Source organism: Uloborus diversus, unplaced genomic scaffold (genome assembly GCF_026930045.1).
Source record: "Uloborus diversus isolate 005 unplaced genomic scaffold, Udiv.v.3.1 scaffold_13, whole genome shotgun sequence".
Taxonomy (NCBI): domain Eukaryota; kingdom Metazoa; phylum Arthropoda; class Arachnida; order Araneae; family Uloboridae; genus Uloborus; species Uloborus diversus.
The window spans coordinates 6,581,313-6,598,544 of NW_026557987.1; the positions used below are offsets into that span (position 1 = coordinate 6,581,313).

The 17,232-nt window shown below is 32.1% G+C and overlaps 1 protein-coding gene across 1 annotated transcript in view; it reads right to left on the reverse strand.

Annotated features, from left to right (window-relative positions):
* The window catches only part of LOC129232593 (V-type proton ATPase subunit D-like), a 36,941-nt gene extending 20,163 nt beyond the window's left edge, over nucleotides 1-16,778 (reverse strand). The window contains exons 1-2 of the mRNA XM_054866726.1: nucleotides 16,646-16,778; nucleotides 6,688-6,805 (exon numbers count right to left, since the gene is read on the reverse strand). Of these exons, the coding sequence (XP_054722701.1) occupies nucleotides 6,688-6,805; nucleotides 16,646-16,686 (159 nt within the window). The 5' untranslated portion in view covers nucleotides 16,687-16,778. The remainder of the gene's footprint in view (nucleotides 1-6,687; nucleotides 6,806-16,645) is intronic.
* Between the last annotated feature and the right edge of the window lie 454 nt (nucleotides 16,779-17,232).

The following is a 17,232-nucleotide window of genomic DNA, read 5'->3' on the forward strand; positions in this document are numbered from 1 at the left end:
ACATTAAAGGGAAAGATGTGAAGGAATTTTACCACAAAATGGAACACTTGGTGTTTTCAAAATCCCCCCCCCCTTGACTAGTCAAAACAAAGCACTAACCTGCTCCTTAAATATTGTCAAAATCGATATTGCCGGAGTAAAATTAAAAAATTCATTTTTAAAATAACGATCCATGAAATTGGACTAAAAGTTACATTTAAATGAAAATAATTCGCCAAATGGTTAAATTAAGATATTAAAATATGAAATAATCTGCCAAGTAAATAAAAACAAAGCATCAACATGAAAAATTCCTTTAAAATGTAAAATTAAAGTATGGGCAGCAAAAATCACATCAGATATTTCAGAGATGGGAAATATTTTTTGCTAATTTGGCATGTTCCACTTTCTGATAATTCCTCCCCCCCCCCCCCCCCCCAAAAAAAATCACATATGATTTCTACTAAACTTTTTCTGATGCACAGTAGAGTGCCAAAAAAATCAACAACCTAAAATTCACTCATTTTTTTAAAAAATTGTTCAGCACTAGGAGACAAATATCCTAATATTTTAAAGGAAACTAAGTTTTGTTTTGAAACAAGACTGAATAATTACTTATATTTTTTTTAAAAATTTTAAATTTTTTTTAAAAAAACTTTTTTTTAAATTTTACTATTTTTTTAAATTACTAATTTTTTAAAAAAACTAAAAATTTTAAATTACTAATTTTTAAAAAAAAACTAAAATTTAAAAATAGATTACAATTCTTTAGCTCAACTAAAATTTTCAGGTTCTTTAGTTCTTATCATAGTTTTCACTGCACACATTGTTAATATTCAGTATTTTTTGTCTAAATAATCTTTACTAATAATAAAGCTGAAAGTCTGTCTGGATGTCTGAATCCAGGTGCCAATCCAGGATTTTTTTTCTTGCTACCTATTTTTGTGAAAGTATTGCATCATTCTATTTTTGTGAAAGTTTTTTTTTTTTATCAGCATTGTTTTTGTGAACTTTTAGAGGCATCCTAATTTTTGTAAAAGAGCAGTAGAACAAGTGAAATTTTAGTTCAAAAAGTGTAAATGTCATCTAGTATTATTTTTAACAGGTTTTTTTTTTGGGGGGGGGGGGAGCTGAAAACTTAAGAAGTACGAAAAATACCATCGTAATTTCAGCTTAATGGGCTATGTACTGTGTACAATATTGGAAATGATGAGAAAAAAGGTTCCCCAAAACATGTTAAAAGATTGCGACAATATTGCATAATACACTTTGGCGAGAAACAGCTAAAAATGAGTTAAAATACCACAAAAAGGTTGCTATTTAAGCGATTGTTCATATAAACCTGCTTAGAATTTTATGTTATGAGTCAATTTTGTTTTAAACAGAGAAACAAATTTTATATTTTAAAATGCGAATTTTTGTGAAATTTTCGCTGTTTTTGTGAAGCTACCTGATTTTATTACTTAATTTTTGTGAAAGTACCCATTTCAATACAAGATTTTTGTGAAGGTACCGAAAAACGGTAGCAAAATCAGCCTGTATTGGGCCCTGGAATCTCTGACGTGCACAGTACCTAGACCGTTCGGCTGATTTTCATGAAATTTGGCACAAAGTTAGTTTGTAGCATGGAGGTGTGCACCTCGAAGCGATGTTTTGAAAATTCGATTTTGTTCTTTTTCTATTCCAAATTTAAGGACATTTTCCCCGGCAGAATTATCGTAAGATGGACGAGTAACTTACCAAGTTATCATAACGTGGAACTGTAACATGGGCAAGTCAATTGGTGAGAAATTCACCATACATTATTTGTAAATATACAGGCGAACCAAAAGACCTTTTGTTTTTCTGCTACAGGCAAAGTCATTCAAAGGCGCAGTGGCAAAAAGTTTCGTAGCTGTCTGCGACAAGCTTTTAGAACTTCATAATCTGTTTGCAAAATTTGCGCTATGTTTCAATTTTAAAAAAAAAATGTCTTTTTAAAATAATTTTATTTGAAACCTGGCAGGAAGTGACCGCCCCCCCCCCCAAAGACTATGGTGCACCTCCCTAAATTCTATGAAGCATCCCCCCTCAAGAACGAGAACCCCCACCCCATATCGAGACCAAAATCTTTCTTAAATTACAACCCCCCCCCCCCCATTCACCAAAATGTTTCAACGGTGCAATCTGATGACCCCCCGTTCCCCTGTCCTTGGTGGGCATGCAAAAATGTTAACTGAATTCAACTCTTTGAAACTCTTAAAAATCTGTAAAAACTAAATTTCGTGATTTTAATAAAAATAAAAGGAAGTTTTATTTGTTTACCTATTAAAACGTACTAAACATCATAAATTCGAAAAATCCGATTATCATAGCGGATGCAAAGAGATCGCAATTCTCAAAGTGAGGGCCCCAAAGGGATTAAAACGGATCATAAAAAAAATATTTTTTAAAAATTAGTTAAGAGTTGCATTTTAGAGGCCTATGATAAACATATCATAAAACTTTGTCGACACAGTTGAAGCAAAACTAAACTTAAACCATCTATTTTCAGCATTTAAATTTTTGACTCAAACAAAAATGGAATTTCGTTTTAAAATTTTCAAAAGATTTTTCATTTATTTGCCTCCATATAAAGCGAAGTTAGCTTGAAAAAAAAAAGTAAAAATTTGATTCTCATATCGGATGCAAACAGATTGCATTTTTCAAAGTGAAGGTATTAAAAGTATAAAAGTAGTAAATAAAAAAGTTGATTAAAGTAAAATAATTTTAGAATTACCATTCAACAAGTCTGCATAATGAATATTATTAATATTCACTGACATTCACTGAAAATTCAGAGTCGGGGGGAAAAAATGGGATGAGTAAAGGTTTAACACCATACCCTAAATGACAATTATATAGCTTGTAACTTTGTTTGAAGCGATCACGTTTCAATTCACTGATAAATGATTTCTTTTTTTTTTTTTTTTAGTCATTAGGGAGGGGGCGGAAAAAGTCCTGACACTGCACTTTCAGAGAAGTTTAACAGCACTGCTAACGATATGATGAAACAAGTAAAATTATTCACTATGTTTGGCACTATAAGTTATTTATTACTTGCACAGAAGTGTAGTTTTTTTAAACAGAAATGTGTGTATTTTTGAATTTAGATTTGCTTTTCAATAAACAATTTGAAAAAGATTCGTTTTGCTTTGGTTTATATGTGCAGCGAACACACTAACGTGTGTGTGTGTGTTTGTGCAAATAAATGTCCAAGAGCTGTGGAGTTTTTTTTTTTTTTTTTTGCGGACAACACTTTTTTATTTATTTGTTTTTGCGGATAAAACTATGCGCGATAAAGTTTTGTTATCCGCGACAATGTCGCAGTGTTTCTGCCATTGGGCGTGCGGGTACCACTAGTTGTAATATCTTACATAATTAAAAACTGAGAGTATGTACCTATGTATGTATCTACGTATGTCCAAGCTTCTTCTCCCGAATGACAGTGAACTGACCATCGAACCGGGTATCGATGGATTTGTCATCTTCCTGTCTTCATGCTTGGCTATTTAACATGATCCTCTGATAATAATGAGCGGAGATATCCATTGAAAACTATTAATTATAACACTTAGATTTCGACATAAAATCCCTATTTTTCGAAGGCTTTCCTCCATTCAAATAATTATTCAGTGTTTCATCTCAACTTTCCGCAACAATGCTTATTAAAATGTATAACGTGAAGAAAATCATTGAGAAGAAAGATCTGTTGCCATTTTTTTTTTCGAATATGAACAGGTAAAATTCTTGTTTTTGTTTTGAGGCTTTTCCTGTAATCAGGGGATTTAAAATGTTTACTTTTAGGGGTTTTTTCCCGCAATCTGCCGCTTTTTTTGGTTCAAGCCTGAGTGTTGAACTCGCGTCAATTGACATAATTTTTATTTTCGAGTTGGACCGTGCAAAGCCGGGCGACACAGCTAGTAGAAGTGAAAAATTGTTATTGTGAGTTTTGTCTATTCTGCTTGCATTACTATTCAGCTTTAATAACTCAAAAAAAAAAGACTTATTTTAAGCCCAAAAATCTGCAAAATTCTAAAATACACAATAACCTCTAATCCAAAAATCTGCTTGGATTTTTAATTCTTAATTGCATATTATTCTGAAACTGTTTACATACTCATTTGACTTCTGGATACTGCTTAACCTTCAAACGATATTTGGCAAAACTTCATACGAATCTGACCGTTAGTCAAAAGTTCAACTGTTGCTACTTTCAAAAGAATAGATGAAACAGAATTTTATTCTCATCAAACATTGTATTTTGATGAAGAAAATTACAGCTGAAGTCAAGCGATGACCAAATAAACATCAGCTTGTTGTGAAATGCTGCCAAATTTTGTCATGTATTGTTCAAAGGTAACTACAATTCAGAAATAATATGAATATGCAGGGCTGTAATTGGAGAATGAATATTTGAGGGAACACCAGGATTAAAAAAACAATATCAAAATCTCTCCCATAAAAACAAAGTACAGTCGGACCTCCATATATCGAACTTCCACATATCAAAATTTTCTATATATCAAAATTGCAGCACGTTTCCATGTTCATTACATAGAAAAATTGTTTCTATTTATCGAAAAAGTCTCTATATAGCGAAATTTTTTTCGAGACATTCGTATGTTTTTTTCCACTTCAGACTGTTTGTCTTATGAAAAATGAAGGTTAGGGGAGAATATTATGTTCATTAAAGGTTGCTATGAAACTCATATGGAATCTGGGGCTGAGAGGTGTGTAGATATGTCGCTGTTCCGTTCTGGAGTTCTTGAATTCCGTCAAGTTCATTTCAAATCTTATTACCAGTAACACTGTAAAATCAGTTTCAAGTTATCCCTTTTGTCTGTTGATTATCATTTTTAGTCTTTTAACTTCAATAAAAATCATTCAGGTTAAGTAGATTGTGGTTTTTTTCTTTTTCTCTCGATCACATTGTCAAAACGAAAATACCCTAATATTACGGATCGTTGAATTGACGAAAAATGAAGATGTGTGAAGACACAAAAGTATAATTTCTGTTCATTTTTTAATTCTTAACTTTTTAATCCGATGCTCGTAAAAATTAAAAATTGGGTTCCATGCACGAAAATTAGCTTTAATTTTAATGTCTTAGGATATTTTTATGATAAAAACAGATTGTTTCTATGTATCGAAATTTCTATATATCAAATTTTTTTCCGGCAATTTGCTACTTCGATATATGGAGGTCCGACTGTAATCCACCAAATAACTATATTCAGTCATTAAAAAGGATTGAAAGATTCATTAAAATGTGAAAATAGAAAAAAAGGAGCGGTGATCAAAATGTCATTTTAATCACTGCTATAGCTGGTAACTCTCAAGCGATCACATTTCAATTCGCTGATAAATGAATAATCATTCATCATTCGCTGAATAATTGTATCAAGTAATAAATAATTGTATCAAGGCAAAAAGTAAATAAGTCAACAAGTGATTATATTGTTACAAATTCTGTAAATAGTAATTATTGTAGTAACGTAACCTGTAAATAGTTTCCCGTAATGAATATACAACCCCTATACATTCGGCTGAAGTATACGGTGCCCTATTTTTCATTGATAAGGTTTGTGAATGAAAGAAATAAAATAACGGTCTACGATTTTCGAGAAGCATTTGGAATCTTGTGGAATATTTGAGAGCTCTCTTTTCGATGTTTATAAAAAGCGTCCTGCATGATAAAGAGTTTAGTTTCGATTGAGAATTCGTACTGAGAGTGTATTAGCTCTGTTTATAGCGAGGCATTTCGCTGTGTTGTTTTTCGTATTTGGAAGTAAATACGTGTGTAACCGTTGAGTTTACGGTGTTGTGTGATAATTGCTTAATTGCTGATGATTAATTTAGCAGTTGTTGACGCTCTTTCCTGTACATAGTGTAAATAAATTTCCTGTGTTTTTAATCAGGAACTGTGTCGTCCTTTCAAGAAAGTTGGAGGCCGCAACGGATCCGTTACAATATATATGCGAGGCACTCAGAGTTAAAGTTGACAAAGCCCATGAAGGATTTTATCCAATAAGAGCGTTAAGCGCTTTATGCAAAACTAGTGGTACCTGCACGGCTTTGCCCGTAATAGAAAATTAAAAGGTCTTTTGGTTCGCCTGTATATTTACAAATAATGTATGGTGAATTTTCTCGCCAATTGGCTTGTACCCATGTTACGGTTCCACGTTATGTTAATTTCGTATCTCGCCAATTGGCTTGTGCCCATGTTACGGTTCCACGTTATGATAATTTCGCAATTTACTCGTCCATCTTATGATAGTTTTTTTCTTAAAATTGGAATAGAAAAAGAACCTCATCGAATTTTCAAAACATCGCTTCGAGGTGCACACCCCCATGCTACATACTGACTTTGTGCCCAATTTCATGAAAATCGGCCGAACGGTTTAGGCACTATGCGCGTCACAGACATCCTACAGATATCCTACAGACATCCAGACATCTAGACATCCTCCGGACAGAGAGACTTTCAGCTTTATTATTAGTAAAGAAGATGAGGTGCTCAGAGTAGAAGTGGATCAAGTTGTTCTTGGACTTGATCCACTTCAGCTTTGAACACCTCACTCCTTTAATGGAAAAAAAACCAAAGAGTAATTTGGTTGTGATTTATGTTTTGCAACACTCAGCCCCATTAGAAAACATTTAAAACCAGTCAATCACTAAAATACTTACATCGACGATTTTTTTCAAAATTTGCCTGAACCTCATTTGCAGAGCATCGGCCTTCCTCTTGAGCAGGCCGTGTCCTTTCTGGGCGGCCTTCAGACGACCCTTCATCAGGGTCATGGCCCTGGGAAAAATTAAAGATCATTAATTACATTGAAAGCAGCAATGGCACTTGCAAATAAATTTGCATTGAAGTCGCAGAAAATAAATTAATTAATGAAGCAAAAATTTTAGACTCCCTGAATCTTATATAATTAAAACATGGGTGCCACTCTAAAAATTGGACAGGACTGAAAAGCGCGTGGCTCCATTTCGCGACACCAAAATGTTAGCGCTTAGTTTGTTTGATGTTTTAGACATATATAATGCTAATTTTTGATGCTGTAACTATATAGTAAAACCAAATTGTAAGATTAAGTAAAAATTAAAACCCAATTAAAAAAATAACATATCATTGTCCAAGATTTTTAGGAGGTAAAAGCAGAAAAAGAACTTAATAATAAAATACAATAAAAAAAACTTACTATTTGTTACTGCAGAAAAAAAAGCTTCAGATAAATAGTTCATATTTCATGCAAAAAAAAATAGTAAATAAAAAAATTCAGGTATGAAATTCTTGGCTATAAGATGCATTGTGATAAAAACTTTAATAAAATTTTCCAGATTAAGATAAGGATGGTTGAAATCAACAGATTGAGTGACTTATTTAATTATTTTTTTGGGGGAAAAAAACCAGTTTATCTTTTTAACTTTAGCAGATGGGCCAGTTTTTTGTAATCAGAAGAATAAGACCTTTTTTGAGAGTGAGAGATTCAAAAGTAAAGATTTGTTTCATCTATGAAAATCATTTTGAACATGAGGAAAAAAATCCGATGGCCGAAATTTTTGAAAAGACGGAATTCCGTCCCTTGGACGGAAGTGTGGCGACCATGTTAAAAACTGAGCATATGTATCTATCTACTTCTCCCGAACGCCAGTGAACTAACCATCAAACCAGGTATTGATGGATCCGTATTTTTCCCCGTCTTCATGTTTGGCTATTTACCATAGTCCTCCGATAATAATGAGCAAAGATATCAATTAAAAACTATTAACAATGGAACTTAGAATTCGACATAAAATCCTTATTTTTCGAAGGCTTTCCTCCATTCAAATTATTATTCAGTGCTTCAACTCAACTTTCCTTAACAATGCTTTTATTAAAATTTGTAGCGTGAAGAAAATCAAATGAAACATCCGTTGCCATTTTGTGTCTCGAATATGAGCAAATAAAATTCTAGGCTTTGTTTTAAAGGCTTCTCCTGTAATCGGGGGATTTTAAATGTTTCTTTTTTTGGATATTTTTCTGCCATCTACCACAAAATCTTACCGATTCTTTTTTTCGTTCAAGCCTTGACATAACTTTTATTTTCGGGGTGGGCCGTGCAAAGCAGCTAGTAAAGGTAGAAAATTTGTCACTAAATAAAAAAGAACCAAGTTTAGTGTTCCCCCCCCCCCCCAAGACCAAAAAAGCGGCACTTTCATTCCATTAAAGTGGCACTTTTTAAATAGAAAATGTGGTTGCGATCCACCATGATGGTCCCTTTTTTTCGGGAAGGGAGGTATTTGAACCGTTAATAGGAAAAAAAATAGTTTAATACATTTTCAGGTAAGATAAACAAATACGTAAAACCTGTAAAGTTGACCACCTTTGTAAGTTGACCACCTGTCTATGTTGACCGCTTTTGTCAGGAACGGAATTAGTCCTATCTTATATAACGAAGGAAAACCTCTGTAACTTGACCACCTCTCTATCTTGACCACCTGTCTATCTTGACCACTAATGAACGCCAAGTTTGGATTGGAGTATTGTAAAAAACCCTTTGTAAGTTGACCACTTGGTTTATTTTTTAAAATTTTATTTAGCAAATTATTATTTTTTAATTATTATTATTATTTTAAACTTTCCAAGAATATTTCTGATGCCAGACCAGCATTTTACCAACTAAATGAAACAGCAGCGTAACTAAACCTCCTTTTGAGTTTAACCACATGGGAAAACTACTAAGAACCCTTTTATTCTCCAAACTTGTTTTTCTTCTGTTGTTAAGCGAAAAATTTGTAATTTTTGATTAGCTATAAATTTTTAGGAACTATTAATATAAAATGAGTAACTTTTCATAAACAATAAGACTTTTTTTGATCAATTTACTGAAATTTTAAATTTGCACGACACATTATACATCATTCTGGGAAAATAATCTCTAAAAATATTTGAATAACATCTTAAATTATTGTTTAAAAGTAATGCTAAACAATGAAAGTGAGTTAAACAGAAAGAGTAGGTGTCGATTGCAAGAATTACAAAAGGTGTCATGGTGCAAGAATTCCAAAAAAAAAAAAAAAATCATTACCCCCTTTATAAGTTGACCACCTGTCTAAGTTGACCACCTAAGTACTGCACCACAAGTGGTCAACTTACACAGGTTTCACTGTACCAGGGTTCGTTGATTTAAATCAACTTGATTTAAATCGAGATTAAAATCATGATATAAATCAAATGATTTATTTAAAAAAATCATTGATTTAAATATATTGATTTGAATTTAGTAATTATTTTAACAAAATCATTAATAAAAATCAGTTGATTTTACTTTTATAAATTAATTTTATATTTTTAGAATGTATTGCTCTAAATTTAACTACATTGCATAATTATGCATAAATACTATCGCTAGTATAAATAATATCTTAACTTCAGCTGGTAAAACTACATAGATCCCTCTTTCTGTGTGTATAACAGATTTTCACTCTATTGCTTTTACTCAAAATTACAGTTTAGAACAAAATAAAAATTTGGAGTTTTTCTCATAAACCATGACTAATGTAGTTCAGAAAAGTAATTGTTCAACACATTATTTTACACTAAAAACACACATGATAATGGAAACATACACTAATAATAAGAGTAGACCGAGCTTTTTCATTCTTGCTGATGAAGAAAATTGGTTCATAGATGTATCACCTGACTAGTGGAAGGGCTTGGCGAAGACTTTGGCAGCATGGTTGCTAGATGGCAGCATTATCTATAGTTTGACACTCGACATGTATTTTAAGACAATGTGTTTTCATTAAAAAAAATTTTCCAAGTGCAGAGATTGAACAGTTTTTTTTTTTAGTTATGCATTATTTTGACACTAGTAATAGTTTTTGGTCACAGTTTTCAGTAACTTTTATTTCATTCGGAACTACTACGTCAGCGTTGGCGTAAACTTAATGGCGCAAACGTTTTGCGTTAACGCAAAAATGTACTTACCGGTATCTTAAATTGAAATTGTAGGTAAAAATCTTACCGTTTGCCGATTCTTTTTGGGCGCTTGAATATTTAATTGCTTAGAGAGTTATTGAAATTGACTAAAGAAAATGCACAATACTTTCTAAACGAAAAACTCACTATATTAACAAAATATTTACAACTTAGAATAACAAATTTACAAATCGGACTCCCTAAAAGATCATTCTTCCGTGTTCCATCAATTCTATTTATTTTATTTCTCGCGGTCGTAGATCGTCTGCTACGATCAACGCCCGCTGTTGCTAGGATATCCACCAGTCACATGGTTTGGTTTATGAGCAGCAAAAGGGTTGCCATAGCTCGGTCTATTCTTATTATTAATCTATGAATGGAAACCTTATCTTTAAGCAAAGCAAAACCAAAATCACATCTTATCTAAGCATTATAACGTATTTATGAATCTTAAAATATTATTGAATAGTTAGACAACTTATCTTAATTTTTAAAAGTAAGTTCAATGGATTCATCTATTTCATAAAATACTAGCTGTACCCGACGCGCATTGCTACGCTAACAAAAAAATACATCATTATACTGATTTTCATGACAATCGGTTGAACGGGGCAGAAGTTGCTACTCTGCAGTGCCACCTGGTGGCGAGTGGCTTCAATGAGCCTATTATGCACCTTCTCCGTGGAAAAATACATATATATAGCAATTTTCATAATAATCAAGTGAAGCCGTGACTCTACTCAAATTTTGTACTCACGCAGTTTGCGAGATCAATCCATCGCTAAAAATATCAAATAGAAAAAGTTTTAATCCCCCCGTTGCGTGAAAAGCCATAAAACAATAAAGAAAGAATTTATTTGTTCAAACTCAAGAAAAATGGCTTCTTATCAATGAGATCTTTCACGCGAATTAATTTCTGCAGCCGATAATTTTATTCGAATTTATCCAATGGATAGTGACTTAAATTGGAATAAAAAAGGAACTATCCATCGAATTTTTTTCGAACTGGTCTATAAACATTCCCAGTACCAAAAATAACAAACGGTGAAAGTTTCAGCCGAATCTGCCGGGTAGTTTTTGAGTTCATGGATGACATACAGACAAACATTCATTTATATATATATAGATATTATGTTTACAAATAGTAAAGTAATTAATATCTACAAATTTTTGAACATTTAAAAAAAAATCTGATTTAAATTTTAAAAAAATCAGATTTTTTTCATTAAAAAAAAAAAATTAAAAAAATCATGAACCCTGATAAATTTCTATAACGATTTAAAAGGGGAGAAGACTTTTCCCACTAACATTACCAAAGATTGTCTAAAACTGTTAAATCATGAAAATTGCTCCAAGGGCGTGTTTGCAGAATTGTTTTTCTTTTTAACTCTTTTGGTTGCTATACCAGGGATGGAAAACCTTTTTGAAAGGCACGTTCCTTTCTGCAGAAAAAAAAGTTCTGCATGCAACTTTCATTATTTACAACACACTGAAAAATACAAAAAGGTGAAAACATGTTGTTTATGGGCTCGTTAGGAGGATTTTACCCAAATAGCATTTTTTCTATGTAATACAAGCAAAAGCTTGTATTTCACTAATACCACAGGGGTCAGCAAAGTGGCACAAAAAGTTACTTGTAAGAAAAACAATATTTTACTTAAAAACAGAGCTACAAAACTTTTATTGTTAAAAAGGAAAAAGAAAAACAGGAGCTTTATTTGTTTAGAATGCTAAAAATTATCCAAATTAGTCAAATCAAAAATCAGCCGTACTATAAAAACACAACAAATTAATATTTTGGCATACAGGGAAATATTATCTTGGAGCTTGTAATAATAAAGTTAATGTTTCCATGTAGTAAACTAAACATTTAAAAAAAAAAAAAACTATTAAAAAAAAATTGAAACTTTTTTTTTTTTAAGTCAACTAAAAAAGTATGAAAATGTTTTAAATGCATAATTTTGAGCTAGAAGTTTCAAAATTTTCATTCCCCCCCCCCCCCCCCCTGAACCGAATTAAACCCGTTCGGGAAAAATCCTTTTTGCTCCCCAAAATTCCCATTTTTCTCCGATCATTCCCATTTCCAGTTGAGACACAAAAATTACAAATACACTTGTCAGAATTAAAAAAAAACTTTTTAGCGTTGCAAAACTTTGCGAGCTTTAGGATGTTAACAATTCGCGTTGTGGTTGGTTGGTTTATTCATTTTTTATGGCACAAGAGCCCATGAGGGCGATATTGCTCCAAACGATTTTTTAGAATAAATTATATGCATAAATATTTGGTAAGACCCCATTTGGAGTATGCTGTTCAGTTTTGGTCTCCTTATCTTAAGAAAGACATTAATGTATTGGAAAGGGTTCAAAGGCGGGCTACAAGGCTAATAAATGGACTTTCTCGTTTAGACTATGATTCCAGGCTTAGAAGGTTAAAAATGTACAGTCTTGAGCAAAGAAGAGACCGAGGGGACATGATTCAGCTGTTTAAATTTATTAAAACGAAAGATGTTACGGGGCTAAAGTTTAGCACTGAAAACAGGACGAGGGGTCATTGTTTTAAGCTATTTAAATCTCAGGCTAACATGGATATTAGGAAAAATGATTATTTTAGCAGGGTAGTGGAACCTCGGAACAGCTTACCGGAAGAGGTGGTCATGAGCAAAGGAGTAGACAGTTTTAAGAGGGCCATTGATCTTCACTGGGGATTGTAAATGGACTAGGACCAGTCTAGCTGGGCCCAGAGCCTGTTGCTGGTCGTCACTTTTGTATTTGTATTTGTAAATATAAAGTCAGGATATGGTAACAGTAAGCGCGTTTTCAAGAGAAAGGTATAAACATGAGAAGTTAAAAATAAGTAATAAAAAACATGTAGACATTAAACACATTTAAACGACATATGAAGCAATATGCTGACAAAAAAACTTGAACAACAAGAAAAGGACAAAATCACATTTTGATCACAGAAACATTAATTTAAAAAGGAGAATCCAATCTCCGGGAGGAAGGAGTACAAATTGCCGATGGGGTAGGTCCCCCAGCAACTCCTTCAAAGATGGATCAAAATTATTAAAACAGGGTTGGAAAGGTTTTGGACACTATGGTAAAAACCACGGTAAAAACCCTGGTTTTTACCGTCCTGTCCAAAATCCTTGTGTCCAAAACCATATTTTTAGAAAAATTGTATTTTGTGAGAAAACATCAAAAACAGAATAAAATGCATCAAAGTAAAGTTTTATATTGAACATTTATTCAATGTGAACATACAACTTATTTATGCCGCTGATTTTAATCTACTTACAGAAGTTGAATTCTTGATTTAAATTTAAATTTGTATGCATGAGTTTATTTTATTTATTTATTTATTATTATTATTATTATTATTTTTCATAATAGTAACCAAATTTGCTTGTGCATGTGTGCAAATGAAAGCAGGGTTGGCAAGGTTTTTACCATCTGGTTCAAAACCCTTGTGTCCAAAACTATTTTTTGAAAAACCATATTCTGTGAGAAAATATCAAAAACAAAACAAAATGTGTCAAAATTATGTTTTATTTTTTGTTTTTCTGTTGACTATTTAATATATTTATTTAATGTGAACATTGAAGTATAAATATATATATATAGCTTATATATACAGCAGATTTTAATCTAGTTAAGTAGAATTTAAGTATTTCAATTTGTATGCATGATTTTTTCTCTTTTTCGTTTCCATAAACCAAATTTTTCGACATTTATGCATGTGTCGAAAGAAAGTGTTCAAAACATAGTGCAAATATTGACTTAAATGCAATAAATGAAAATTTTTTGTAGTTACAGAATGTATTATATTAAAAATATGAACTAAAAAATAATAGCACAAGTTTTAAAATATAAGTTGTGTTTAATCATTAATTTATTGTTCTTTAATCTATGATTTAAAAAATAATTTTCATTAAAACATCAGGCAAAATTTATTTGCAAAAACCATTAAAAAAATGAAGCTTTTTTAAAAATATTGTCCAAAATTTAATAACATTCCTTTGAGTTATAAATGGAAGTGAAATTAGTTGTCTTGGTAGCAGTGTGAATTTCCTTTCATGACTCTACCAACTGTTAAAAGGAAGTTTTCATGTGATAGAGTTATTGGCATATTATTTAAAGTAAAATATTTTATAAATGAACATTTTGGAGAAAAGTATTATCAAATACTCATTAATTAAACCTCATTAATATTTATATTTATGCATTACAAATATTGTAGTAAATACAAATTGATTAGATTACACCCCTTTAGCTTTAGCATAGTTTTGGACAGTTTAAGACAGTTTCGGACGATAAAAACCACCTGTCCTGTCCTAAACCAGTTTTGGACAGTCCAAAACCCAACCCTGCATTAAAATATTTAAAACTTATCTGATTAAAATTTGGGCAGTTACTTAATCGCGTTGTGGAATATGTCTCTCATGCATTTTGCCTCCAATTTTACTTGGAATCTGCAAGAGTTCGAATTGAAATAAAAATTCAGCAAATGTTGATTCAAATATACAAATGTGACGACCAGCCACAGGCTCTGGGCCCAGTTAGGCTGGTCCTAGTCAATTTATGAGTCCCCAATGAAAATCAATGGCCCTCTTAAAGCTATCCACCCCTTTGCTCATCACCACCTCTTCCGGTAAGCTGTTCCAAGCAGGGTTGGCCGAATTGGACCCAATGGGTTTTTTTGAAAAAACCCATTTAAAAAAACCCATTATTTAACCCACTTTTGGGTTTTTTAAAATTTTCTGAGAAGTTTTTTAAAAAATTAATTAATTTAAATACTTTTATAATTTAAACTTCTTTTTTATTTGTTCTTCACCACAGACAATGAACATAAAAAATGAATTTTGAACTTGAATAGTATTTCTTAACTCTTAACGACATTAAAAAAAAACTTCAGATTTTAAATAAATGTATTTAACTTTTTTCTTTAACTGGTCAATAAATAACTCAAATTATCTTGACCAAGTCCTGTCACGTCTGATTTTCTCAATATTTGTAGATTGTACAGAGGAAACTAATGTAGTTAAAAGGCTTTCAGGTGAATTATTTTCTGCGAACCAACACATCACAAATCTCGAATAAACACAAGGTATATTTTTTAGAAATAAACAGATTTTTCAAACGGTCGACAGAAAACAGAACAGGTACAGTATTTTCATTATCTTACGAAAAAGTTTAATATTTCTTACTCTGTATACACAGAAATAGAAAAACATGCAACATAAAGTTCAAAGAAATATCTTGATTAAGCTGGAATTCAGTAAAAAGGGATTTAAACTACTTGAGGTTCTACAGTAGTTTTACATAACAAAATAAAATACAATTAAGTAAAATGCAAAAAAAAAATGTAGTAATTAAAAACGTACAATAGATTTTATCACTCGAGAAGTAACTTTACCTTAACTGTTGGTAATAATGAAAATTAAAAAATCTGAAACTTCACCATTCTTGGGTTTTTTCGTCTTTTATATTTTTCTCCAGAAAACGCTGAATTTTAACTCGTTTTCCAGCTTTTTTTACCCGAAGACAATTTTTGCACTTTGTCCATATACTTATGCTACAATATTCTATAAGTACCCCCCACATTTTCCCTAAAAAAAGAAAAAAAAAAACACATTTCTTTCAAAAAACCCAAATTTAATTGGTTTTTTGTTGGGTTTTATTTAAAAAAAACCAAAAAAACCCTGGGTCTATGGGCTTTTTTTAAAAAAACCCCGGGTTTTTGCCAACCCTGGTTCCAAGTGCCCACAACCCTACTAAAGTAGTAGTTTTTCCTTATTTCCAGGTTAGTTTGAGATTCAGATAAATGTTTCTACATTTATTCATTAATACTATATCCAGGGGTGATTGTGTGTTCATCAAAAAATACCTGAAAGTTTCAAAGCGAGAACGGGGGGGGGGGGGGGGTAATCTTTGGCCCCTATTACTTAAGTGCACCTATGCCATAGTATTAAATAGTTCAATAGTCAGAGTCAAAATAGTGTGTGTACATTTGATTAAGTTTTTAATGGGTTACAAAGTTACTTTTGAGCTGGTGTTATCCAAAATTATCTTGACATTTGTCCGTCTTAAGGGATAGGTGTCCATCTTAAGGCTCTTGCAGGTATATATGATGAGTATTATATAATTTTTAAAAAATGGCAGAGGTAGAGAGATAAAAGCATAACAAAAAAACATAATTCCGGTATTTTCGGACATAAAAATACCGGAAATACGTCCGAAAATACCGGAAATTTGGTAAAATACCGGAACACAATCACCCCTCACTATATCACCTAACTATTTAGCATATTGTGTAATTATTGCTTAGTTTCCTAACGATAAATGTTCTTTGAACAAAATCAAAGACAAAAACTATTCCCCTCCCCCGAAAAAAAAAATGTTTGGTCATTCTTTTTTTCTTTTGGGGAATTAACAGGTAGAAAGTGCGCATTTGAAAAAAAAAAAAAAAATTCTCAGAAAGCATAAATTAACACAGAGAATATATTTGCATAACAGCATTTCTCAGAAATGTAATGGATTCCAACATGACTAATTAAGCTCGCTACAGTTGTTTACTAGAACCAACTTTTGGAAAGAGTCGATTCTCTGACGAAAAAAGAAGATTCATTTTTCGGAAAAATACAAGAAATAGACAAAAACACATTCGACTAGCTCTCACATTCGAGAAGGAAACACAGCAATCGTATCTTTGCCACTCATTATTAAGATTTATTTACGAAGAGAGCGAAAAGTTGACAAAATTGTAAAATCAGGTGACTGCTGCTGACTGCACTGTTTTGCTTTTGTCCCGGTTGCAGTTAAAATAACTATCAGTTAAGGATAAAAAATAAAAATAGTCGCAAAATTCTAAACACATGTTTGTTTGAAAACATTTTTAATGATATCTTAAATCCTTTAAAAAAAAGAATCAGAATATTCGATTGAATGAGTTACCAAAACAAAAAGTGCCAAACTTTTGTCGGGTGCGAGTCTGGAATCGCCCCCTGCTTGGCGCAATTTCCAAAAATTGCCAACTCTTCACGCTGGCGCGTGACGAGTTGGCGCAATTTCAACCAATCACACGCCTCAGACATCACTAGATTTGGCGCACTATCGCCATTTGGTGAGTAAGTGGGCGATTCCAGGAATCACCCCTTTTGTCGTACCTCTCAACCCGCTCTTTACTTACTTTTGCTTTTTGTTTACATTTAAATTTCATGTGTTTCGGTTTCGAACACTGTTTTTGGTATAGACAGAAATCTCGTT